The sequence below is a fragment of the Cyrtonyx montezumae genome, unplaced genomic scaffold (assembly GCF_038088225.1).
Source record: "Cyrtonyx montezumae isolate F1298 unplaced genomic scaffold, pur_monq_1.0 scaffold_0, whole genome shotgun sequence".
NCBI classification, from domain to species: Eukaryota; Metazoa; Chordata; class Aves; order Galliformes; family Odontophoridae; genus Cyrtonyx; species Cyrtonyx montezumae.
This window is the reverse complement of record NW_027071824.1, coordinates 34940919-34968587: the sequence shown is the minus strand read 5'-3', so window position 1 is coordinate 34968587 and position 27669 is coordinate 34940919. Positions and strand designations below refer to the sequence as shown.

At 36.1% G+C, this 27669-nt stretch overlaps 1 protein-coding gene across 1 annotated transcript in view; it reads left to right on the top strand.

Moving 5' to 3' along the window:
- Positions 1 to 27669, top strand: part of SYNE1 (spectrin repeat containing nuclear envelope protein 1) — a 276072-nt gene that overhangs the window by 17925 nt on the left and 230478 nt on the right. The window contains exon 3 of the mRNA XM_065732123.1: positions 27515 to 27576. Within this exon, the coding sequence (XP_065588195.1) occupies positions 27515 to 27576 (62 nt within the window). The remainder of the gene's footprint in view (positions 1 to 27514; positions 27577 to 27669) is intronic.

Below are 27669 nucleotides of genomic sequence, written 5' to 3'. Positions count from 1 at the left end.
CTTTGCTTTGTGCAGGTTACTCATACAAGCCAAAAATAGTATGCCATGATTCCATAGGATGCCATGCCTCCTCCAGCCTGCTTGGAGGGTGCCGTTTGTATACTGAGGGAGGTGCAGCTTCACCTACTCCAGTATCAAGGAACATATGTCAGTGTAGGCATCTTGACTTGAGGTGCTATTGCAAGAAAGCTGCTTGTGAGAAAGCAAGCTTCCAGACCTTGTGAATGCAGCAGCTGTTCTATAAAGGCTTTATCTTAAGCTCATTATAACAAAGGAAAAATCTTCTTTCCATAAGGTGAGGGGAATGAACTATTACAGCAACAGTAGTTGAAGAGTATTACTGTTAGCTTTCCAGTCCTGGGGGAAGAATATCTTACATATCAGATCACCATATTCAAGAAGATGTGGGGCCAAGCCAATGTATCAAAGTAAAGCAAATATTTGTGTAGTATTTTTTAAGAAAAAAAGAGAAAAAAAACTCATTTAGACATAGATACTGATAAGAATATCTACATTTTTGGACTGAGTTTTCATTTTCCCAAGTAAGTTAAAATAAACAATGCTTGTAAGCACTAATACAATCATATTACTAGATTCTATTATTATCCATATAGACTACCTACTTGGGTGCTATTTTGCAGCATGAATGCTTCATTCATGCATGAGTAAAACCAGTGCAACTTGTTACAGTGAGAACAAGAAAGACCTTTCAACAGAAGTTAAAAAGCTTGTAGTTTTCTCCAAATGGGGAGAGATACATATATGAATGAATCCTTCTTTGAGATTTTGTGGTGGAAGAGAACTATATTGTCAGCTGAGCTGCACTTCTGAGCTTGTCTAACCTTTTTTCCCTGTGGAGAGTGTAGTCACTGAAACTCAGGCTGTAGTGGGGGTGTAGTGCTTAAGGAAATTAAAAATTGGAGGTCTGAACAGATAATGTTGATGGTCTTCAATGATCAATCACAAATAATTGAAGAAACAAACATAATCTAGCCATGATGTCAGTAGAGGTTATGGGCATGAAGCTTTGTTAGCAGATGTGAGCTGCAGTAATAAAACTTGGATGATCATACCCTGATCTGAGACTGATCAGACAGGACATAAGGCTAATTAACCTGGATTTCTAGCTGCTTTGCATTACCGAAGTTGTGCAATTCAATAAGAATAAATTTGAAAAAACAGTTGCTCACCCAGAATTATGAGCATAAAAAGGCATAGAACTAGACTTTCTATATCTGAAGATGAATAGATGCCTACCTTCAATTTTAAAAGCTTTAGTTTATAATCTGATCCATAAATATATGAATACAGTGGATTAAAAGAACTTCAGCAGTATTAGCCGTTAGAAAAGTAGAGGAAGACCGTATGTGTAATATTTTTAATACACTCAACTTAGATGTTATTTCTAAACCTATACATGTTTATTTTGTCAGTGTTTGTGAGCTGATATCAGTGGGTTATCTTGCAACTGCCATTTTGCTCTTTATTGCTATGTTCATTATATAAAGATTTCTAAATAACATATTTATACTATATTTTTAAATAATATATCCATCCTGATAAAAAGGAAAAAAGTAATGAGAAATTCTAATAGTGCTTTTTCTTTAATGCAAATCTTACTGTGATGCCTCTTCTTTCTTCTTTCTAAAGAGGTAGTTTGTAAAGAAGTAGTTCATTTTGTTTACTTTTGTCTGGCTGACTGACTTAAGAGCAGGAAATCTAGTGCTTCTTATCACCAGGTATAATGGAAGGAAGACTTCAGTTGTATAATCTTCTTTCTTGGTCTTGCTTTCCAGAATCTACTTTTGTAAGGATACTTTGAGCTTGAACACATCCAAGTTGCATAATTCTTCTTTCAAAATCCTGAACCTGCCCTTTTGTTTGTGTTACTAAGAAAGTTGTAGGTGTGATCAACTGCCAGAAGTGACTTGAATAAATGAAAGGAATGAAGAGTTAACCGTTGTGTTTACATATAGTTTCTAAGCAACCAACAGTCCATGCTCACTGTTTGTGTTTGTATTTGAGATTTTAGGCATGTTCAAACTGCGTTCCCTGTGGAAATTTGTCTGTACAAGAATGCACACTTCATATTTATCAGAAAAAAAAAGTTTGCGTATGAAATAGCAGACATTTATGAATGACATTTGACAGTGGTATGCCGTTGTCATGTTACTTATTTTTTTTTAATTTTGAAAGGGATATGCAAATATGGAATAAAGTAACATGTGTTGACCTCTGAGAGTGGTAAGGATAGTTAATATCAGTTTCCAGATAGAAACTGAAATAGAGGAGTGTCTCATCACCTACTAAAAAAGAGTTGAAATTCATGTGGTCTCTATGTAGTCAAGAAGTTTCAGTTCCTGAAACTACTGCAGTGAAGCAGTGGCTTGGATCAGGTGTGCATGTATTTATCAAGAGCTGTTTCTGTTTATTACTGATCGTTTCATCACTGATGGCACAAAGTAGTGGAAAAGTTAACTGTGCCATCGGGAATAAAAAGTAGATTGAATTTTGGCCTAAAAATTGCAAATCACTCACATAACTGTATATATGAGTCACACTGCACATTAATTTTATATTTTTCTTCTTCCAATTTGCATTACTATATGTTAGTAATTGAATTTTTTGTAAGTTCTAAGTTTCAATGCTTCTCTCTTTCAGTAATTTATTCTTGGCACAGTTAAAACAGCAAACCTCATACTCACAAACAGTCAAAGGCATGAGAATACAATTATTATTCTCTGACTGCCAGTAGATTTCTACTTTGAATGAGTTCAAATCTGGAATCTGTCATTTCTCTTTTGGAGTTCAGAGCTGTAGTTGGTTGACACAACAACTGTCTGTAGTTAAGGAGCTCATGTTATTTGCACATGCTTATGCTGAAGTTTAAAAGTGTGAAGCTGAACAATGGTAATGCCAGAGGTAATACAAAAGAAAGAGAAACAAATTTACATGAAAATAAGAATTGAAGTACTTGTAGGAAAGGGAAAGATTGAGTTGATGGGACAAAATTCTTTCAATAAACTACTTCATGTTGCCAAATTAGGAAGAGGAAATTAAAGAAATTGGAGCTGAATGGAAAATTAAATGCCTATTAAAAGGAATAAAAAAAAAAAATCACAGAATGTCTTTTAATGCTTTCTTTGTTTGTACTAGGGAGATGAAATTGTCATTAAAGTTGCATAAAAAGCCATGAATTGTGTTTTCAAGACAACAGGAATAAAACATTTTAAGATACATAGGCAGGAAATAAAAGATTAAATGAAAGCAAAATAAACCTAAATAGCTTTCTAACAGCTAGAAATTCTGAAGGGGGGAAAAAAAAACGGGGAGGAGAAGGAGTTTAGATATTGAGAACAGGAATAGGATTGCTTTGAATAAAGAAAATGGGGAGAAACTATTTTATGCTGTGTTACTTAAAAAATTACCATGGCAAGAGTTTTAACTATGTTATCCACTATGAATTACTGTTAGACCTTTACTAAGATTGAAACAAGTTTGCCTGAAAGTTTAGTTCATTATAGTAGTTTATTGTGGAGGCACAATATTGTAGCTGCTAATAAAATTATGTATCTGCATTCCTCTGAGTACATATCCTGGTGAGAAACCAATGCTAGATTTTTTTTTTTGTCACTGTATTCTGTTTCAAAACACTCACACTTGGAGGAAAGATAAAAAGTGTATTTATCTGAATTATTAACTTTCATTCTGAACACAATCAAGATGTATCATTACTTTCATTACTTGATTGTGTTTCCTGTCAAGTTTTGACAATTTGCTAATTACCAGGTGATGGGTGAATGCTGAGTTGTGCTTCTCTGATTTTACATCATTCCTCTGTACTTGCTGGGGTGAAAAATCTTGCATTACATAGTAAAAGCAATGTTCATTATTCCTTTAAGAAAAAATACTTCAATTTCTTCTCATTCTCATAGTTATTGCTTTGGTATCTAAGTAATCCGTAATCTTGAGTCTACGTAATTAGTTTAGCATAGGAGTAAATTGTTGCCATTTTGTTTTCTTTTACTAAACGACTGCTTTGTGTTTCTTTACACTTCTAGAATTCACAGTTTCTTTACATATTTGACTAATAAATGACTCGGTTATTTTAACACTGTCTAGATTTTACTATTTTTCAATTTTGCAGCTGAACAAGCAGGAAGAACTATAATTGTTTTTTAGTAGATGGTATTTTCATATGATCATGTCTGTCTGGCTCAGATTTACTGTAAGGTATTAGATTGGTATTCTGACACAGAAACATTTTATTCATGTTGAGCTCTAAAGATACAACTGAATAGCTTGTCACTGGAAGTCATATGTTTCATATAAGTGACATCTTTCATTCTATCTCAGTCCAGTCCTTTTGGAAGTTGATCTGCTCTCCAGAAGTCTTTTTTTTTTTTTTTTTTTCCACAGTGACTGGACAGAATTTGTGGATGATTCCAGTGATGTTGGGCATAAGCTGCTTTGGCAGGTTTACCCCTTTAAAGCTGTGCTTAATTTGGAGGAAAATGGTTTCCTTTCTAACCACCCCCCCCCCCCCCCCCCCACACACACACACACAAAAAGCAGGCAATAGAACCCCCCCCAAAACAAAATATACCTTTCAGAATGAAATTAACTGAAATAAATGTATTGATAAAGACTGAGATAAACCTACCTAGTGAAAAAAAGAAAAAAAAAAGTACTATGGCAAATGAATCTGAAGCTAAAGAGCTTTCAGTTCATGTCTACAGCCCCTTTGTGAACTGACTTTGCTGTTCAGCAATTAAGACAAAATCAGATTAAGTTGTTGGCCAGTACTATAAAGCATAATCTAATAACCTAATTTTTCTAGTTTTCCTTTTTCCTTCCATTCAAGCCTGAAAATTAAGAGAATATGTACTCCTTCACTCTTTCCCATAACAGAGACTAAAATACAGATAGAAAATACTGTCAGTATACTGGTTTAAGTCTCCTACTAGTGTGTAGAAAATAAGCAGGGTTTGCAGCTGATGTGTCATCCTTGAGGAAGAGCTTAAATACTTTGATGAAGGCTTAGGCAGACTTTTTGGAGAAGATAGCATGAGGTACACCAGATGATTATGACCTAACCTGAACAAATTATTTACTGTGTACTCATGAGAGGCTGTGATCAGCTTGTTGCAATCACCTGTACAATTTTAGAATTGAATTGCTTTTTTCAAGTACATAATTTATCTAATTGGCAAAGCCTGAACATAGCAAATGCAGAAGTGCTGTGATATTATATATAAATTAAGCACTAAAACTGATTGAATCATCTTTTTATTCCTTTTTCAGAGTTTGAGCTCTGCTGAAAGCTAACAGCCATATATTCACAGTGACTTCATAGCATTTCATTGCAATTGTGTGACCATCATTACCAGTTTTTAAGGCATTGATCTTTGTAACATCCCAGCTTGGAAATGAAAACACTTTTCCTACATTTTATGGGGTAGTGACAGTAAAGAACTGCATAAAAATAGGTCAAATTCTGGAATTACAGGCAGAAGATAACTACTGTTTCCTGTTCTTCACAGGAAAAAATAGAGGTTCTAACAGAACTCAACAGGAAAGTTTCTAAGTGCAAAGCTACCCATTCCTCAGCAACAGATTAAGCTGAGTGCAGGACCTGTTCTGAAGTGTCGTGGTTTGCAGGGCTGAAATGGTTGGCTCCTGGTGATGGTACTCAGCCTTGGGTCTCCTTGGAGGTTTTTCGCTGGGAGCTTAGTCTGCAGTCTCTTAAACCTCTATGAATGAGGGTTACTTGGGTCACCCAGCTCTGAGATAGATAGTGGCTTCTATAAATTTCTTTAATCATTGTGTAATAATTGCTCTTGATATGCTAAAAACAATTCTGTATTCTTCCTGCATTTAAACCACACAAAAATATGCAGTGAAATTGTTTGTTTTAAAACCCACCTTCCTTCCTCTCAGTCTGCCCCACAGAAATCCCAAACAGTGTAAAATGATACCCATTAAAGTGCCTCTCAATTTGTAAATCCTCAGCTGAGGAAAATGCTCTCCTGCTTCAACAACAGTACTTACTGAGGTCATAGTTGCCCTTTCCAATCTCTGCAGTACTCCACCCATATGCTGTTTTCATGAAGAACTGAAATCATGACAAAAAGATCAGAAGGAAATAATCCCTGTGTTGAATTTTGCTTGGCTTTTTGTTTGTTTTCTGAAATGGAGGTTTTCAAATGCTGGTTATTTTTAGTGCTTGTGAAACTGAAAGACAGTGAATACTAGACAGAGCTAGGAAAGCTCTGAGCAAATGTAGTATTAGTAAAACTTGTTGTCATACAGTAATTCAGCTGCCTTGACCCTAAGCAGGACTATTTCTGCATATTGTCTGCTTTTCAAATGTTGAAATGCAAAAATAAGAGAAAGCCAATGTGTGCAGTTAGGCACTGGGTCTAGTGACAATAGATTAGCATTAGTATTACTAGATTGCAAAGTCTTTATTTTTTTTCTTGTTAGAGGACACTGAGAAGTAGTTTTATCAAGTGCTTCATGATAATATCAACTACAGTTAGAACTGAAAGTGAATAAGGAAGTTTTCACTTAGTCTAATTTGAATTTATAACACAATTAGCAAATAGTGTGTAGGCACATACTTTTTTGAAAAGATCCCTTCTTCCAAGATTTTTATCAAACCAATAGCTGCACAACCAATGGCATAGGTTGTACTTTGGAGCTTTGGGGAAAGGTATTTCAGAAAGAAGGATTTCAAAGGTGAGAGTCTCAACTGCTTGATACTATAGGATAGGTCACTATTTCAGAGGGTGAGCAGCATGAAAACAAAGCAAGAGAAAGAAATGACATGGAAGGTGACACTGCAGTCGTTACAGGTGCAGGACCAGTGTTTGTAAAGGAATTATTTTTAGAAGAAATTCTTTACATTTGAAATGACTCAAGAAAAAAGAGTGTCAATCAGGAAAGTGATATTGTTGAAGGTGGCGTTGAAGATACGGTTTTAGTAGTTGCATGCCAATTCAGTTAGCACAACAGACTGCAGAAACAAAATGCAAAAAGGAAGGTAGTGTCAAGCAGGTGAAAGAAAGCTGGAACAGATTATTGGTCCTAGAGAAAAGAAGACACTCCTTGATATTTTATGATGGTGTGAATAAAAGGGAGCCACTCCAGAAAATAGGTAATTGTATTAGCCAGTTTGCTTTTCTTTTCTGAGAAGCTTGGTTTAGGGCATAGAGGTCTGAAATACTATATACTACCTTACCAATTGTTAATTGAAGTTACCTTTTCTACCTCGGTACTGATCTGTGCATCAGTGTGGATAGTTTTATTGTAGTAGATGTATTTTTGAAATGAGTTTTGTTGCCACAATTCCTCAGACTGCTTGAAGTTTTCTGTACTCAATTATACTCAATAGGCGAGTATATATAGGTGACTGCCTGACCTGCATAATCATTGTGTGCTTATTAACAGAAAGTCTGGCTTACTCTCTAGAATGTTTTCATTACATTTGTTTCTCATCCATCTAGTGAGAACACCAATGCACCCAGTTTATCCAGTGTGTTCAAAGAATGTGAAAATATAATTGTTTCCTTTTTTTTAAATCTTTCCCAATAAGTTATACATTACTAGAAAATAATGTCCAGGTTCTGACAACACTCTCACTAGCTGTCTTGGCTATGTGGCTGTCTCCTGGTAGATGCTTCTCTTGGGGAAACCTAATGAAGTTCCACTCCAATTTTTCCACAACTGCAACATCTAGCCCATATAAGAATCTAGGAGCTGCATTTTTAAGGGCACCTCTGAGGTCTCTAAAAGGTTTCTGTGAGGCAGAGTAGGTGGGTGCTTTGACACCTGCTGCAGAAGATGGAATTGGGGGTATCCTGTGGGAGAGTCCTACAGCTCAAACCTAAGTCTCAGCTTCTTGCTCAGCAGTTGCTTAATATCAGAATCCATTAAATAGGATCCCACATAATATCCATAGAAGGTTAATTTTAAGTAACAACACAATAATAAAAAGTTAGACTCCTAATCTGATAACCAGTATTCCTTAATGTGAATTAGATATAAATACTAGTGTTTCTGCATATTTAAGTTAAAAGTTTTGAATATGTATAGAATACAAAACATGTGAAGAACAGGATGCCAGTAATTCATTGGACCCAGATCGATGCTTTGCTACCTGCAGAATACTGATCTTTGGTTACATGTTTCTAATATTGTGGGGTTTACAACTTGTTTTTGGGACATCATTTGTTTCCCTAGATCTACTTTAAAATACTGTCAATACAGTGTGTGGCTTATTCAGGGGAATTTGAAAAGTGTGTTATTTCTTTTAGGAAGAAAATTATTGCTAATTCATCCAAATCTTCAATTAAAATTGTCTGCTTGTCTTTAAAAAAATTTAACTCTTATCAGTAGGTTTTAAAGAGAGAGTTTATTTCAGACACAGAGATATTTTAGTTTGAAATTTTCTCTTGTGCTCCTACAGCACTGTCTGGAGACCCATTTTTTTTTCCAACTTCAGCATCCTGAAAATGCTTATTGGTCAGATCCTTTCAGTTACTTAATAATTTCAAGTTTACCAAACAACACAACTTGAGTATACCAATGTAGATAGGTATGTAGTAAGTAATGCTTTTTATTTAATTTCACGGAGACCACAACAGCACTATCTGATAGAGCAAGTTATCAGCTACAAAACATTATTTTTCTAAATCACCTCCATTAGTTTGGCACTGGTGAAAATGCATAACATGAGTCTGCATGCTGTGCTTGCAAACATCTGCACCAGTGAAGGTGACCCACTGTCACTGTTGCCTCTCTTGAAACGTGCCACCAATCACCTCACTGTGCTCACATCCACTGTTCAGTCTCCAACAGTGTTCAGCAAGCATTGATGAATGCCATTGGATGCTTTTTTTTTATGGAGGAATTCAATCACACACCTTTGTTTCATATGCACTTCCATGTTAGATGCTATTTTGTCAGGCTGCCCCTCTGCTGTTATCTGTAACACACCAACAAAATGTGATGGAATATTGGTGGGAAGGTTCAGCTTCTACTGCTGTACCACCAACATCCACAAAGTAAAATAGGAGACATTACTTTAGGAGCAACTGTCGTATTTTTATTAGGCAAAGAAAAAAACAAAACAACCAACACAGAATTATTTGTCTCATAAGAAAAGAGAATGTTCTAGCTGGAAATGTTATTTCACCTCAGTCTATTTACAGATTGAAGATGTTTGCAACATGCAGGTTCATTGATATAAGCACAGCAAACATCCATATACGAATATAATTTATATATTTGGATGGATAATAATGAATCAATTATAATTGAAAATCTGAATCAAGGTCTTCTATCAAGGCTGGTTGAGTAATTGTTAACGTTTGAAAAAGTGGTGATGGGGTAGACAGTAGGGAAAGATAATTAAGATTTTTACATTTGATTCTGATGGAAGGGCTCGTAAATGGAACCTCAGAAGAATGCTAAGCATTAAAGAAAAATGGAAATACCATGAGGCTGAGGGAATTCTGGTTGACTTCTGAGATTTGGAAGCAACATTGGGAATAAAAAAAGGAGGGGTACAACACAGAAGAGCCTTAAAGAAAATGCAGGTCAAGCTGGAGAAGCTTCAGGTGAAGTAGGTGGAAACAGGAATCAGATCAAGGTCAGTATAAGCAATCTGGGAACAAAAAAAATAGAATTTCAGCCAAGTGGCAAATTGAACATCTAGGAGCAGCTGGTGGGATGATTGAGCTGATGTTTGAGGAAACCCTGTATTCAGGCTCACAGCCCAAGCAATGGCTTATAAAGCTTATCTAGGTTTTCAATCCTCATTTATTGGTAGAGCTTGATCACTGAGGCAGAGTCTGACAGATGCTGAATAAGAACCACAGCACGTTTGTTTCCCTTTTTGCTCTTTGTGCAGAAAAATTTCATATTCAAAACAAGTTATAGGATGGCATTTTTCTCAAATACTGGCATTTTGTCTATGGAATATTGCTATTAGTGTTGAAATGGTCACTCAGATTGCTATATCTTTCCCAAGTTAGCATGTACATGTGCACATAAATATTTGTTTTACATTTATGTATGCATACACAAACTTGAGCATGTAAGTTAAAGGATATTACCCAGGAGCACTGACAGAGATGCTGTCATATTTTATTATTCTTACCCAAAATGTTATTTGCTGAGAGGGATGAATAGAAACTGTGATCAAACATTTCATTTTGTAGTGACACTTGCAGCCCACTTAATTGTGTTATTTTTTTTAAATGAAACAAAATCTCAAGGTTATTTAGCTTAGCTGCAATACCTCAGGCTTGTAATACACCTCACTGTTTATTTTTTTAAATACTACGTATTTAAGTAGGGTCTGTAGAGCTATGTATTTGAAGCTCAAAGCCAGTGACCTGATTTTCAGAAATGAAGATCACTTGTAAGCTCATCATTTGATATCTCTGAGATTCTTGTGTTTTTCTAATGATGAAAAAAATGAACTTGTAATTTTTTTCAACATGCATTCCACACTGGTATCAATTCTGAATATCCTCTACCTCTTGAATTGTCTTCTTGCAGCGTTTTATTGATTCCTCAGAAAAGCACAGAGTTTTTGACCTTAATAGGGTATGACAGCACTTTAGAATTGTGTGCTTTTACACTGAAAATTACTGTACTCCATGACTTTGAGCTTCCTAGTTCTCTGTGAAAACATTGGTAGCTTTAATTGCCATAGCAATTGCCTATTTTTGTTTGTTCTTTTGCTGTTTTTTTTTGTGAGAGTACACACCCAGAATCTGTGGACATTGTCCTGCTTTGCTAAGGCTACACAATGGATTTTTTCTTATTCAATTGTTCCAAGTATATCTGTTCTGAGTAATTATTTATGTATTTAGTTATTTATTAATTTTAAAGCTGCAAAACTTTACTGTTTTCTTTACTTTTTTCTGACCCAAGCTGATGTCAGAGAGATCCAGCAGTGTAGTATTATATTAAAAAAGTAAATAAATACATTAAATATAGCAGCTTTGCCCTTCCCTAGATCTCTTCCATGGAGGAAGAACTCTGAATGGTTTTGAATGGTAGCAAAATATCATCTTAATATTTTTAATGATCTGAACAAAAATATTTTGTATAATTATATTGATGCACATTAATATTTAGTTTTCTGAACATTTATATTTTTAAATAAGCTTCACTTTGTACAACTCAAAGAAAATGAGTTTTAATCTGTTTCTGTTTTGGTTTTTATCTCCCTTCTTTTTCTATCTTTCTTTCCAGTGTTTCATTACATTTCATGTAATAAAAGGCACACACGAGCATGAAAATAACCTCAGCCAGGGTAAATCAAGATTGTTCCATTTCACTTGAGCAGAACCTTGAGGAGCTGGCCTATCATTAGGCATCTGTAATTAATGATATTAAGGGGACTACTTGTGTTAAAGTTTAAGACAGATCTTTTGAGCATACACTGTGTTTTGTTTATATCCATATGATACCTACCACATGTTTGTATTGCTTGAGTATAATCATAGAATCTCCAAGGGTGGGAAAGACCTCCAAGATTTAGTCCAACTGTCCACCTGCCACAAGTGTTTGCCCACTAAATCATGCCCCTTAATACAGCACATAAATATTTCTTGAATGCCTCTAGGAACAGTGACCTCCAGTGACCTCAGCCACCTCCCTGTGCAGCCCATTCCAGAACCTGACCACTCTTTCATAGAAGAAATTTTTTCTAATGTCCAACTTGAATCTCCCCTAGTGCATCTTAAGGCCACTCCCTGTAGTTCTATCAGTAGTTATGTAGGAGAAGCGGCTGACTTGCAGCTCCCCACAGCCACGCTTCAGGTACCTGTAGGCAGTGACAATGTCATCCCTGTGCCTCCTTTTCTCCAGACTAAACAATCTCAGTTCCCTCAGCTGTTTCTCATAAGGCTTGTTCTCCAGACCCCTCACACTTCATTACCTTTCTCTGGGCATGCTCCAGGGTTTCAAAGACTTGTAGGGGACCCAAAACTGAACACAGTACTCAAGGTGCAGTCTCGCTAGTGCTTTGTACTGAGGAATGTTTACTTCCTTGCTCCTGCTGGCAATGATAAGCCAATGATAAGAAAACTTATTAAGTGTGGTGTCCTAGAAATAACTGGGGCTTTTGCATATACAGCTGTCTTGATGTTTGAACCAGTCATTGATGACACCTAGCCAGGCCTGTACTCCGGGTAGGTCTCAGTGGACTGCTCAGAAGTTACAAAATGAAACTGCCTCCAGATATGTGGTTCTACTTACCATCCATATGCATATTCCTATTCTTGATATGCCATGTTTAAGCTGAGGAAAAAATAATCAAAATTCAAACAGATCTCGCATTTTTACATTCCTTGCAGAGTACTTTCTTGCAAATCAGTCTGTGTAGGAAAAAAAACTAACTTGATTAATCTGAAAGTGTATTTTGTTCCCTGAATTACAGCTGCCACAGAATCATAAGTTCATAAGTTCATAAGGTTGGAAAGGACCTATAAGATCATCTAGTCCAACCATCCTCCTATCACTATCTCTACCCAACTACTAAATTAAGTCCTTTAGCACCTCATCTAAACGCTTCTTGAACAGCGCTAGGGATGGTGCCTCAACCACCTCCCTAGGCAGGCCATTCCAGTGCCTGACCACTCTTTCAGAAAAGAAATGCTTCCTCAGGTCTAATCTAAATCTTCCCTGGCGCAACTTGTGGCCATTCCCTCTTGTCCTGTCATTACTTATCAGGGAGAAGAGGCCTACCCCCTCCTCACCACAACCCCCCTTCAGGAAGTGGTAGAGTGCAATAAGGTCTCCTCTGAGCCTCCTCTTCTCCAGACTAAACAATCCCAGCTCCCTCAGCCGCTCCTCATAAGACTTGTGCTCCAGGCCCCTCACCAGGTTTGTTGCCCTTCTCTGAACACGCTCCAGGGCCTCAATGTCCTTCTTGTAGTGAGGGGCCCAAAACTGAACACAGTACTCGAGGTGCGGCCGTACCAGAGCTGAGTACAGGGGGATGATCACCTCCCTGCTCCTGCTGGCTAAATCATAATCTTTGTTAAATATGTTCAAGAGAAAATTACCATCTCCAATTCATGCAAGCATGTAAACCCTTATATTTTAGTGTATTTTAATTTATTATTAGCAAAGTATTTAAAACACTTGCATTTGTAGTTTACCAGGTTTAGAGAATGTAAATCTGTGGTATGTAGTTTTGGTAGATGCCTCTGCTTCTGAGATATGGATATAGTGAAAAAGTCTTGAATTTACCTGTTTCTCCCTATCTTTATTTGTTGGTTTTTTTTCCCCTAAATCAAAGCGGTCACTTGTTTAAGAATAGAATTAGATTGACATGAGACCAGATCATGGACCTCAAAAGTTTCCTTGAAAGGTACTTTTTCATAATAAATAATTAATTGTATGCTTTTAGAACCTTCCACAAAGTTTGATTATATCCAAGGAAGCTGGGGGTAAGGGGTACAGTAGCACAACACATTTTCACTGATTTCTGTTGACATAATGTATCCATAACTTGGAGGAATGCTGAGGAACCAGCATTCTGCTGTTAGGTCACGTTACCATTTTTAAATGTACATAAATTATGAAAGGTCTTTTTTGTTTTTTAATTTAAATATTCAGGGGCAATGGGGTTGATGGATTTGTCTGTTATTTAAGATGCTAGAGGTAGGCATGGAGGAGCAAAAAAAGATCTTCACTGGAATGGAGTGTACTTACATTTTCAGAGGTTTTTCACGATTTATCAGTTTTTTGGCTAATCAGCTCAAAATGAATGGGGAATTCCCCATAAGATTATATTGACTGTGTGCGTGTCCTTTGCAGAGCAGGTGAATGCTGTAAATTTTTATTTAATAAGTGAGGAATTACATTGCATTAGGATTGACAGTGTATTTGGTTATGAGCTATGTTACTGTTCCAATCTGCTTGCTTGTTTGTTTTTTTTCTTCAGTTTAGAAACACCTAGGTGGAAGAGAGAATGTTAGTTGAGGCAAGGTCTATGTGCATAATGAGGAATGTTCAATTTAGAGTCTTCATGTTTGTGTTGTATTATTCTGGCTGTGAAAGATCTGAAGTTCTTTGCTATCAACATGTTATTAATAGACCATTTTTAGTGTTTGATTATGGTGTAGCCAACTCTTGTATCACTTCATTGTTCTTGGATTCAGTTATTAGTAGAATAATAAAATATAGCACAAAATCACTTTCTGATCTTTATGGCCAAAGAGGGAGGTTTAAAAAACAAGTATATGGATCCAGAAGATAAAGATCAGCTAAACATAGTTAAGAAAAAAAAATCATGATTTTGGAGGGCTGGTCTTGATATAACTTCTGTTGTTTTGCAGTGTTAATGCTATAACCAGTGTGGTTGTGGTGCAGATTCTGCAGGAAAGGATTTTAACAACTGCATTTCTCAACTGATGTGCGACTTCCTGTGGATGCTTTCATTTGAACTGATTCTTGGATATAGAGATTCCATCATGCTTTCTTCTTTGGGCTGTGTTATATTCATTTAAACTCAAAATGAGAAAAGGTGATGTTGATCACCATGGTCTTTGGAAATAAGATTTTCTTTTGTGGGTCACTCAGTTGATGCTTCTATTCAAACCTTTAGAATAATTATGTAAATTATTTTTGTAATGTTGTTAGCTTTTGAATAATAGTTAGCTATAGGAGTACTGGTGTAGTTGTAATTTACACTGTTAAGGTTACAAAGTTGTCTTTCTGCTGAGGGCATTGAAAGGCCTACTCCTTTCTTGTAACCTAGGCAAGCAGTGCTTTGTAGGCTACCTGTAGATGTTTCTCTTCAGAGTTGCTTGGATTTTTCTGTACTCTTTTGGTCAATGTGCAAAGTTTGGCAGTGAGTTTGGGCTCACCAATGGAGAAATGAATTTTTCACGGTAATTGAATGCTAAGTTCTCTATGGATTATGATGTAGACATTGAAGTTAATAAATACTTTTGGACTTGGATCATGGTCTTCATAACTTCAGTTTATTTCAGGAAGCATGACTACTTTCCCAAAATAATTAGAAATATTGTGGTATGCATTTATCAGTTCTTGAGGCATAGATCACTATACGAGGTCATAGCATATAATTGTTCCCATCTCTGCTTTTCTAGTTTTCTAGAATGAATTGGTATCAGCAGTAAAGCATCCATACCAAGGATGTAAAACCTCATTGAGCTGAAAGCACATTTAAAAAGTTTTTTGTAACTCTGTGAGTATGTTGTGCCACTTTGTAGCTCTGTGAAGTATTTGAGCTGTGTGTGCTGCAGCAGACGTGCTTGGGCTTGTTTGTTGACCAGACCGAGTTTAGGCTTTCTACTCTGTCACAAATAATAAATATTCCTTTTTCAGAATAGAGGATCAATTCAAAATGAAGAGGTACAATCTTTGAATGCAAACACTGTTATAATAACAAAATCGTAACCAAACTAATGTGGGAAGAGTTTGTGTAACCATGGTGTGAAGTGAAGCCCTGGTGGAAAGGAATTCAGCTCCCATGATTGTTTTGCAGCCTCTCCTGGTCCCCTCAGCCACTTTCTGCCTGTCCTGATGCTCAACCTCTACATACAAGCCTGGGCACACTCCCCATCCTATGTTAGCTGCTGTCTCCAGCCAGTGGTCCCTCAGGCATGGTGCTGTGATGGGAGTCACCCTTCCATGAACATTTAACAGAGGTCACTCAAAATTAATTAATTAACTGAGCAGTGTATCTCATCTGGAATACAGCTCCCCTTCAAGGGTTCTCTTTCACTAGCTAGATTCTACTGCAGTAATTAAAAAGCATGTGGCAAAAGGGCAGAGGCAGAAGTTCACCCATGTAATATCATTATTTTTTTTAATATGGTTTAATGCTGGTCCATAATGCTTAAATATTATGATAATGGCATATTTGTCTTGGTAGAAATAATAAGAAATCATAGCTTTATATTGACTTTAGGAAAATCATGAAATGAACGATCAGCAGTTGATGCTGCGTAATATGAATTAGCTTAAACATTTAATTTTCTGATATCATGAATAGGTATCTAATTATATATTTATTAGTTCAAAGCAATTTAAGGCTGTTTCTTCTTCTTCAGTGGTTGTGTACAAAGCAGAATGAGCAGCTGACTTCCTAAGGTAGCACAGAGCTAGCACTTTTTGCTGAAACAATCCAATTGTCTTCAGTAGAGATGTTGGATAGGCCAAGTACATGCTCTTACCATAAACAGCAGAAAATTGTACAAATAATATTTTTATTAAAATATAAAATGTTAACACAGAAATGCCACCTATTTCTGCTATTCTTCTAATAATGAAAGTGGCAAGTGTCATTCCTATGTTGTAAGGTGCTGTTTAGAGAAAATTTAACCGTTTTTTTTTTACTGCCTACTGGAAAATATCTCTCAGTGCTGTATATCTGATGCACTTAATGTGCTCATGAGCCAGCAAGCACCACTAGTGCATTATGGTTACAGCACATGGCCATGCCAACTGAGGATGGGCTTTTTTATGGTCAATATTTGGCCACATTTCTAAGCAGATAATGAAATTCATCTGTTCTTCCTGTCAACATTGCATCCTTCTGCAATAGGAATGTTCACAGTGCTCATGTAACAGGAGTGCCCTTGGCATGTGTGAAGTAAAGGTAGCCTTTGCTGGACAGGAACAAGCTCACCACTGTGCTACTTCTTTTCAGTGCCAGAGCCCTGTGAGCCCAGGCTGGAGCTGCTGCTTTCCCTTTGAAGTCAGGGTAGTGGCTACTGCTGTGGGAGCAGAAGGACCAGGCTCTTTTGGAAGCAGCAAATGCTACTCCCACTTCAAGCAGCATCCAAAATTCAGATTGCAGAGATAGCTTTACTATACTGCAGCTTAACTATTGGATGCTTTGCTTAGCACCACATGAGTATGTTTTAAAAAATGCTGTTTAAAACTAAAAATAAGCAAAACACTAGGGGTAGTAAATTTGGGTGAACACTTCACCAGGTTCATCATCATAATAGTGATATTCTGATTCACAGCAGTTTCCAGATTTTAGTTCTCACTGTTCTGTTGTATTTAGACCAATCTGACCCATGTGAGCTCAAAAGAGTCTGGAGGAATTTGTTTACTAGGTATGAAATTCAGGTAATTTGTGTCTGTGAGTTCTCATGATACTTTATTTTGCATTTGGGAAATATGAACATACTTGGTAGTAGCTGAAGTGAAAAGAAACATCTGATTTAAAAACATGAAGTTTAAATGTGTGCCCACTTTTGCTTTTGTTTCATTTCCTTCCACTCATTACAACAGGACAGATTCCAAATCACGTAAGCTTCGCTCACTGTGGTTCTTGTCATTCTCTCATTTATTCTCCTGCAACCCCAGTGATGTCAGTGGAACTTCTCAGTGGGAAAGTACAATCAGGCCAAGAACCCTTGAATTTTCTAGAAACACCTGTCAGACATGTCAAGAAACAGACACAAAATAAGAAGATGAATGCTAAACATGATGGATAAAACAATACTTCTACAAAAGAAGTAGAATATATGGATTGTATTTATATTTTTCAAAACAAAATAAACTTTCCCTAGATACAGTCAGATAAACAAATGAAACCCATTGACATACTGCTTTCTCAAGAACTTGTTTGACAGAAAGTTTTATTCCAGTGTTTATCTGTTTCTGTTAATATGCACAGATTAAAAAAAAGTTTTATGCTACTAAATTTAGTTTATTTCTTAATTCTCCTATCATTTAAAAGTAAAAAAAAAACAAAAACAAAAAGTAAATATTGCGATACCTTTTGTTGTAAATTACATATACAACTTAGTGGGTTTACCAGTATTTTTATTTCAATCTTACTGAACATTTATGGCTGTTTATTAGATGATATGTGCCCTTTATAAGATATTGCATTTTTTTGTGATCCAATATTTTTCATGTTACCTGAGTGTAGTACGATAGTACACAGTAGTAAAGACTTTATTTCATGCTTAGTAGAATAAAAAAAAAAAACGTAAAGTACAGAGGACAAGGAGTTTGGGGTCTGCAGTGATGGTTGTAACTAAGTTGAACATACATGCCCTGAACTCCTGTGCCTGTACGCTCACATGAGATGTCACCTAGGTTGTGTCCTTTGTTATTTCATATCCTTGCCTTTTCCTGATGAAAATTGGCTTGTGGCGGCAAGGATTTAATGCAGCCAAACTGTCATTCCATTATGGAATGGGAAGGATACTTACATCTGGTGTATTTGAGAACCATTCAATCTGCTAGTGTCAACATATCCAGTGCTGCTTTGTAACACTGCCAGGAAGACAAATAAATAGAGGGCATCCATTTATTTAGGAGTGAGTTTGAAAATGTAACTTAGTGGAATTAGGTGGCCCCCAGAAATTCTTGGAAGAAATTTTTCCTCCACAATGAAGCTTTGTATACTCCACTTTTGTCTAGTCCACAGATGCATGGAAATCCTCAAGCCTGTGGCTTTTACAATATTCTTTCAAGGTTCGTGAGGCTACTTTCTCTGCACCTGTGGCTAACAAACAGCATGGCATGCCCATTGGAACATATTATTATGCCATTTGTTCATGTCATCTGAACCTATAATTAGGTGCCTAGTCACTGTTATTTACAGCAATCAGAGTATCCTTTCACAGCAGGCATGTTATAAAGATGTTTCTAACACTAACACAACTATGCTAGTACTGATTTTAGTCCATCTTAGGATCAGATCCTTGGTTTAAGGATAGCTGCTTTCATATTACTCCAGCAGAATAAGATAGATTTAGAGCGTGGAATGTTTGTTAGATATTTTATTTCTGTAAAGCAAAGCAAATTCCATGCTACTCTGCCTGTTCTACAGAGGAGTTGCGCCAGGATGTGCTAGAGAATCAGGAAGAACTGCAGTGTTCAACGTAACTTTTGAATAAAGTAGGAAATGTTTCAATAAATTGTTAGATTTACAGTGTTATAGTATTTCTTGTTAAACTCACCTAGTTGCAGGTAGTTCCATCAAGTGCCTTAGAAAATGTGTATGAGTGTATATCCACCCTACAGCTGTTTTCTCCTGAAATTAATGTGTGAATGATACGAGGTAGATTATTTTTTCATTGGAATGTATTTTCATTTTTTTGAATATGAATTGGAACAAGAAAAAGATTAATCTGTGCTTCCTTCTAAATCAAACTGCATTTATTTACCATAGTAGAATTTTCTCTAAGAATATATTTTTCATTTAAATGAATCTGAAGTTCAGAATTGGAGCCCCTTTTACATTTGACTGGCTGAAGTGAAAGTATAGGCAATTAAGTGTTTTAAGTTGTGTGTGGATGCTAGACTTGAGAGGCATGTGAGTTGTTGAAGTTCAGAATGCAGTCCTATGCAGCTTTTATGTGAAGAACTCACTGATGGTGAATGGACTTTTGAACTACAGATTTTCAGTGGAATAAATAGATTCTACACTGTTGTAAGCTTTTATTAAAATATTGTAATTACCCTGAATATAGACATAAGCAGTGCTGTGATATGGTAGCAGAAATCTTCCATTTTTTTATCCCCTTTTGACTGTACCTGGTAACTGTTTTGTTCATTAAATTACTTTTCAGCAGCACCCAGGACAGTCTTTTCTGTAAGTTTTTGAAGGCTGAGTTTAGACTGACAGATCTGTAGTTTCCTGGGTCTTTCCTGATGCCTTTTGTGTAGATGGGTAGAACACTTTTTTTTCTTTTTTTACTTGGCAGGGACCTCCTCAGACTCCCACAACCTTTGGTGGTAGGATTTTTGCTTTATATTGTACCTTTGATACAAATGAAGTTTCTGTGCCATTTTAAATGAAAAAGAGTTTCAAATATTTTTGCACAAATTCTCTCCTGAATCTGGTGATTATTGTTATGAACACTCCTGTTAATGTCATATACTATTAACAAATATACTGAAAATCAATCACAGCTGCTTCTGTAATTTGCCTTCCTGACATGTTTGGCTTCAGGGAGAAAAAAACAAACAAACAAAAAAAAAAACACACACACAAAAAAAAACAACCCTAACACTTTCTGTTGTTTTCGGAGCTCATGTAAGTGCCAAAAAATTGAGTAAGAAATGCAACTGGAGCCTACAATCCCAGTTCTCCAACATATGCTACCTTCAGTCTGATCTCATAGGTATTTTTGTATAACTGCATGTTAAGTACCATTCTTGACTGCAGAATAACTACTAAAAAGCTCAACTAACAAAGGTACTTGTGGACTTACTGGTACTGATCTGGGTAAATATCAATGTTTTGGAAAACATTCCTAAAAGATTTGATAAATGCTACTTGCCTTTAAGTCTTTTAAATATTTCTTCAACATAATGCATATTTTTTTCAGTCTGACTTTATCAACACCTTTATGGGAGAGCAATCTTGAACACATGGATTACTATACACAGTCTTTTCATGTCAGTTTAAAGAATTGCTGCAGTATGTTTAAATGGTAATGTGATGCCAGCTGCAGACCTGTGGTGAACTGAAAAAGCACGTAAATTTGTTTATGTTATTTCTTGATAGTGGTCATTGCAAATGTCACTGTATATGGTGCAATTTTTAGATAAGAGAATTATTTTTCACCATTTTTTTTTATCAGTGTCTTTATTTATATCAGGCTTTATGTCAACTTCTTCCACAAATCAATGTGCCTATTTGTTAGCATGGATACGTTATTAGAGTGTATTTTCTTGTAAAGTGGAATAGTTATTAACAAACTTTTCTAGCTGAGATGTATAGTTAGAGATATTTTGGATTATGATGATGAAGAAAAATGAGTAATTGAATGGGGAAATGTCAGACTGACTGATCTGTTGCATCAGGCTCTTTTCACCTTGTATGAAAGTCCAGGAAAAAACAGGTTTGTGTGAACACTTTATTCACTGTCTCCCATGTCAGACTGGTGACTAAATAGACGCTTTCAGGCTGTCAGCCCTGCATCTTTCAGAAAGCAATGAAGTCATTAATTGCAGCCATCTCAAATGTTTGGGTTTTTTTTTTCCTGAAAAGAATATTTTCAGAATACTACTTTAAAAATGAATTGAATGAGCTCATACTTGTTTTCTAATAGATGCTCTTTTCATTTCTCAATGTATTCCGACAAGTACAGGTATTGTGAGAGTAACTAATGTATTTACACCCACATGAAGCTTAGGAGACAGGTTCATGACAAGAATAGCAGTAGCAACAATACAGGCAAAAATGCACTAAATATAGAATATGTATACAATCAATGACTAGTTCTGAGAATGCTTTGATTCTATACATGAAGAAAAAAATACAGCCCATCCAGGAAAAATGTGGAGCACGGCAATTTACTTACATTTCTGTTAGCGATTCAAAATACAAAACAAGAGTAGGTGTGATGCACAAGACTAGGCATGGGAAAGACATACCAAGTCATGAAGATGACTTTCTGTGCATATCTTTCAATCCACTGCAAACACCATGTGGTGCCCCACCTGGCTTCTAAAGATCTAGGGTATGTTGGTGCACAGTTTTCTTATCATTCTCCAGCAGACATCAGATCTGAAAAGCAGAGCAATGCTGTGGGCCTGGATATTGTAGGAACATTTGAGATGTGTTAGACTGTGGCTGTAACAGGGCATGACCTTAGATTTAAGGACTGGATGTCTCCCAAATCCCAGATTATGACTGTGACAGTTGAAGTGCTGCAGTGAGGTGGAGCCAGCAGTCTGAGTTAAATCACGCAATCATGGTACAGCTCACACTTTTGAGCATTTTGGTTTCAAATGTTTTAAAACCCCTTCCACATTATACAGCAAGTGATCAGTGATCATAAATTTATTATCCATCTTGTTTGGATCTTAAAATTGATCACTTTGTGCATCAATCTTACTGTTGGCTGGATAGCCCTCTTTTCTGTCTAAGAAATAATAGAAATAAATGAAAAATGTGTAAAATCATCTATTTTGTAAAGACATATCAGAATGGCAGAAAATTCTCAGCAACGTGCCAGCATACTAGAGCTGCCTTCAGACATAGCAATGGTTTTTGCCAGAGTGAGCCCTCAGAGAGCAGGTGCCCATCATTTTCCTCACTAAGGCTTTAGCCATGGTGGATGGCAGCTTGCCTTCCAGCCCCTGTGCATGGATTTTCTTTATGTAGAAACTGATGGGGAGAAGACTGGCGCTAGTAATAGAGTAGAATCTTGATGATATGTGCACCTATATCCCAGTGCTTGGAAATTTAGATAACACATCTGCTAATTGAGTGTATATCACCATCTCTGATAACATATGTTCAATAGGGGCCTATATCCCAAGTCATATTTTGATAAACCCTGTATTTCTTCTCAAAATATAAAAAAAAAAGTAGCAAAGTCCATAAAGTATTTTAAAATACTTCCTTTCTTTGTATTGCTACTGCTCAGCTGACTCTTAGTTTGATGCTAACTGCATTACAGTGGCTGCCACAAGTCAATGTTTCCCTTTTTTATTTCACTTCCGCTGCACGTAGTTCCTTCATCCTTTTTTTCTTCTTGAAGTATAAAATGTTACTGTTAAATTTAGCAATATATTATCTTTACAGCTACCATTAGAATCATTTTGTTTTAAAGCAAAATTTTCCTCCTATAGAAACTATTAACTATACACTTAACTGAAAATAATCGAATCTTCCTGAATCTTCTGTGCATTATTCTGTGCATCTTTTAGGATGATGTAGATGCTGATTAAAATAACGTAGTTAAAAATATTGATTATTGGTCCTTTTCTTGAGTGAGCTCTTCATATTATTGCTTCAACTCTGCAAGATTGTATACAGCTGTCTTAAGTTAGTAATGCCCATAATGAGGATGGAAATTGCTGTATAACATTTCTTACTGAAAGCTTTAGATAATTTATGTTAAACTGCTGACCAAGCCAACCTTCCCAGCAGGATGCTTGCTGTTTGTGGCTTTCTGTACTGTGTATGTTCTCAAGGAACATCTTGAACCATTGCAGGTGGTTTGGCACATTCCTTTACACTTCCAAGTTGTTTTCACAGTATTCCTATACACTTTGAATATTTGGGGGGGGGGGAAGTGAAGCTGTTTGGTGTTCTGTGGCCAGAACTAGCAAATGAAAGAAAACAAAAAAGGATCATTTATGCTAATAATGAGGTGCTGTGAGCAACTTGAATTTCATTAAGTAAATAATTGAGTCAAATCTCCTCAGTGGTAGGTCACCAAGATTCAGACAATGCTTTTATTAGCTGTGTGTGAGCTTACCTCTATCACGTCTCGCTGTCTGCATGAGATTCCTTGTGTGACCTTGCAGTGGAACCCTCTCTGTACAACTTCATACTGAATCTGCCTTCTCATCATGCAGTCCCTACACACCTGGAGCCACAGGTGCGTGGTGTACAGTCTTCTGCCTCGTACCATGCAGATGTGGCACGTGCAGCTTTTTGGGGCTGGGTTCAGCTGCTTGGTAGGGTTGCCTCTAGAAGAGAGAGAAACTCTCACCCTACAGAGTCCATTACTGTCTCTCTTCTTCTATGATCATTATATTATATTGATCATTCTATCACACATATTCAACATGTGTGCATATTATAATGTGCATTATTTCACCAGCATATTTATCACTGCTTGAAGATGAATATTTTTATCATTCAAAATAATTCAGATTTTTTTTTAATTATCCAACTGTTTGTCTCCTTATCAACATAGAATACAGTTTATCGGTGATGCATAAGCAGAGAAAGGGTTTATAAAAATACGTAGTTATTTCCAGATAGTTAAAGGAAGACAATTAAAGTTTTTTTCTTGCTATTTGTTTTTCTGATCAGCATGATCTTATGTCACTGCATTTTACGTATGCATAAATTTGAATTCAGCCTCTACAGTAACACATTTACTTTAGTGAACCACTAAAACTGTACCTTTTATTCTTATTTCAATATAATATAGAATATGTTGGTCCCTCTCAGGGAACAACATATGAATCTCTACATGCAGTGTTTCATAACTGTCTTCATTTTACAAGAGCAAAATAGTCTGTTCAGATGATCTGGTACTCTGACTTAATTAAATGGCAAGTATAGTGTATTTTCAGAAATTGCAAAATGTTGTGTGCTGATCTAGATGTAAGCCAAAAATTCTGTGCATCCTTGCTTTTTTCATCCTTCTTATACAATAGTTCAAATACATTATTAAAAGCTAGGTGGCCTAAATATCTATTCAAATTCATTGCTTGCTGTTTTTTCCAGTTCAGTGTTTCAGTTGAAAAGCTGAAGGACATCCGTATCTAAACAGAGTATGTGATGAGGAACTCAAGTGGTTACTATTAAAAGCTGCCTTCCTAGATAAGGGTTGTGTCATTCAGCCATTTCTGTGCTTACTGAGCAGTGTGTTATTACAAAAGCATAATTGAGAAGACTGCATTGTTTTTTGCAGCCACGTATCTTGCTATCTTGAGATACCAACTGTGTAGTAGGGCTGTCCCAGTCCCTGGATGAATGATTCAGGCTCTGACATCAGAGGTTTCCATGCACAGATTGGCTGCTGCTGGAATAATAAAATCTTTCCTTGGGAAAACAGTGGAGAAGGATGACGGTCGTGAAACCAGTAGTGTTGCTGCAAGCACAGCTGGCTTTGTCTGGCTGCTGCATCTCTGCAAGAATACATGAAGATGTTTCTACAGTCTGGCTGCATGTGCATTCTCTGATAGGAGCAGGTGGAGAGAGCTGCATAAAAGGCCTTCATTTTGACTGAGAAAAAATTATTATTGAAAAATTACTTCTACCTGTATTCTGGAGAAACGCTGCACCCTATGCCAGGCAGCAGCAGCAGCAACAGTGTTTATTATGTTCAGCATCGGCAGGGTAAGTGTGGCAAAGAGGAGGGTGCAGTGTGAGCGGGGAAAGCATAACCATCTGTATGACATATGCATTTTGTGGTTAGGAATAAACAGTGCTTCTGAGGAGGATTTACATCAGTTCAGTGAAAATAGCACACTTTTCAGGGAGATTTGTTGAAAACATATTTATCTTAGAATTTGTAAAATCAATCTACTGCTTGTTTTATGTTCAGACAAGTTATGGTAAAGCCAATTCCTTTTAAATGTATATGAAGTAATTGCTAAAGAAAGAAAACTTAACTATCAATAGTTGCTATAGAGCTCATAACAAATGCATTATTCACGTGTATTCTCTTGAAATAGATTCTTTGTCAGTGCTATTTCTGCCGTGTTTGACTGAAATTGTCTATCTAATGCTGCTAAGGTTACCTGATTTCCTGTTGTTGTTGTAAGATGTATGATATGAAACATACAGTGGCACTACAAATTAAGGAACTAGAGAAACAATTTTCTCACTCATTTCTGTGTTCAGAGTTCAACTTCCAGTAGAACAGTTCTCTTTTGGTATGCCAGTGTGTCTGAGTTTCTGGGGTATTTTAAGCTGCAACGGTGTGAAAGAAGTCAGCATTGCTCTAATCATGTGCACACTTTCTGTTGGCCCTCATACCTACTCACACAGAGTGCCATTTGAGTACGCAAGTAATTCCACTGAAATGAATTGGGCTACGTGTAGGCATAATTGCTTGTCAGGTCAGAAATGTTATTTACTGTGTGTCACAAAAGAAACATCTTTTTCATGTGTAGAAACCATTCAATGAGAAATCTGTTTTCCATAATGTAGAAACTCAGCAGTATAAACAGGATATTGTTTCACGTACCTTTGCATGTTATTTTGTATGTCATTAAAAATGCCTTTTTTTTATTAGTTCAGAATTAATTATTTTCAATCTAGTAAATTCATTAAAAGAAGCTATAAAAGCTGTGATTCCAAAACAAGGTAGATACAGTTGTCACATGTGAAGTAAAAAAAACTCTGACAGCTAATTCTGAATGAAGTACTGCACTGTAGTTTGAGTGATATTTTTCATAACTTTCCTGTAAATACAACAAGTAGATTTTTGGGAATTTGATGAATATTTCAAAAACAACGCAAGTCAGCCTACCCGTTGAAACAAAAAGGGGAAAAGAAGACAGTGAAATTATTTTGTTAGATACGAAGAGTTCTAATCTAGCAATACATGCTAGGGATGTGCTTTCCCTCTGGTGTTTCTTTTCTTTAAGGTACTGTTTACTTGTAAAGAAAATATAAAATCCTGAAGACATAATGCGCAAATATATTCAAGGAGCTTCTAAGTAATCAGGTGGGAAACACTGTCCCTTTTAAAATAACATTTTGGTTATGATTTTTGTGCAGTGATTTGTATCTTTCTGTATTCTCATTATGGAATAGCATTACATTGATGTATAACAAGGATCTTACTAGTATGTGAAACTTAATGGTTATATACTGCAGAGTTTTTAAGGAGATTAAAGAATATTCCTTTTTAATGTTAAGTATGTGAAAGAGATCCAATTACTATTCAGTGCTATTTAAGTCCATAGAAAAGGCAGGAAGTAAAATTGTTTTTCATAAAAATATTTTAAAATTATTTTTCATATGAATTTTCTATCTGTAGACTTTTAGACATGTTTACGTTCATTTAATACATACATGTAACTGGAATTCTATCTATATGGACTTTATGTAGAGAAGTGAAGATACTGAGAACAGAAGAACAGATAGTGATGTGAGGGGTTTTTTTTGTTTGTTTTTGTTTTGGTTGTATTTTTTCAATGAAATAAACACTTCCTTTTGCTTTCAAAAAGAAAGTCTCTAATAGAAATACGTGGATGCCACTGGTGTTAAATTACTCCAAACCAGTTCCACACAAGGAAGGGACAAGACTGGTAATGGCACTGACATTCTCTTCCCTCAGCAGCCATGACCTGAGCTGCAGAAGCTAGAGAAGCACATTCAGGAGCTATTTTTGCCTTTGCAGTTTGTAACAGTCCCTGATGGACTATCAGAGAATCAGTAGAACTCACTATAACTGAGACAAATGCTGCAAAAACAAGACTGATGTAGGTAGCAAACAACAGGATACAAACTATCTGAACTATCTGTTGGCTCCTCTATGGATTCATCTCCCAGGGGATGAGTAAGGTTGACAATGCAAATTTACATTTTATATTCAACACTATACATGTTTTCAGTTATACGTTCTAAGATTTTTTTTTCTGAATCTGTAGTTGATATTCAAGTTACTTTTATTTAGAAAATCAGATATGAGATTTTAACTGGAAAGTTTAATAGAAGTTCTAGGTGCTTAGACCTCAGGCAAGTATTTGTAATATATACTTTGAAGTCAAATTTATCTCAGCATTCGGATTTGGAATGGTCTTACTTTTCAATCACTTCTTAAGGTTTCAGCTTTGTGGAGAAATTTCAGTCAGGTGTCAGAGTACTATTTTAAGACTGAGGATTTTTTGCTAGGGGTAATTACAGGCAAATTTAACAGAATTTTTTCAAGAAAATATAGTGGCATTCCTAAATAATGTAGAACATATTTGTTCTCAGTAGAATATCGCTTTTCCATCATGTAAATCAAAAAAATATTCAGCAATGTCTAATCAAAATTCTTTTTTTTTCCTTCAGATGAGCAAGAGTCAGTGCAGAAGAGGACTTTTACAAAATGGATCAATACACATTTGGCTAAGGTAACATGGCTTTGAAAAATATTTTTATCAAACTTTTATTTCTGCATGTGCAGACTCTGAAGTATAGAATATTTCTAATTTTCTAATCCTTAT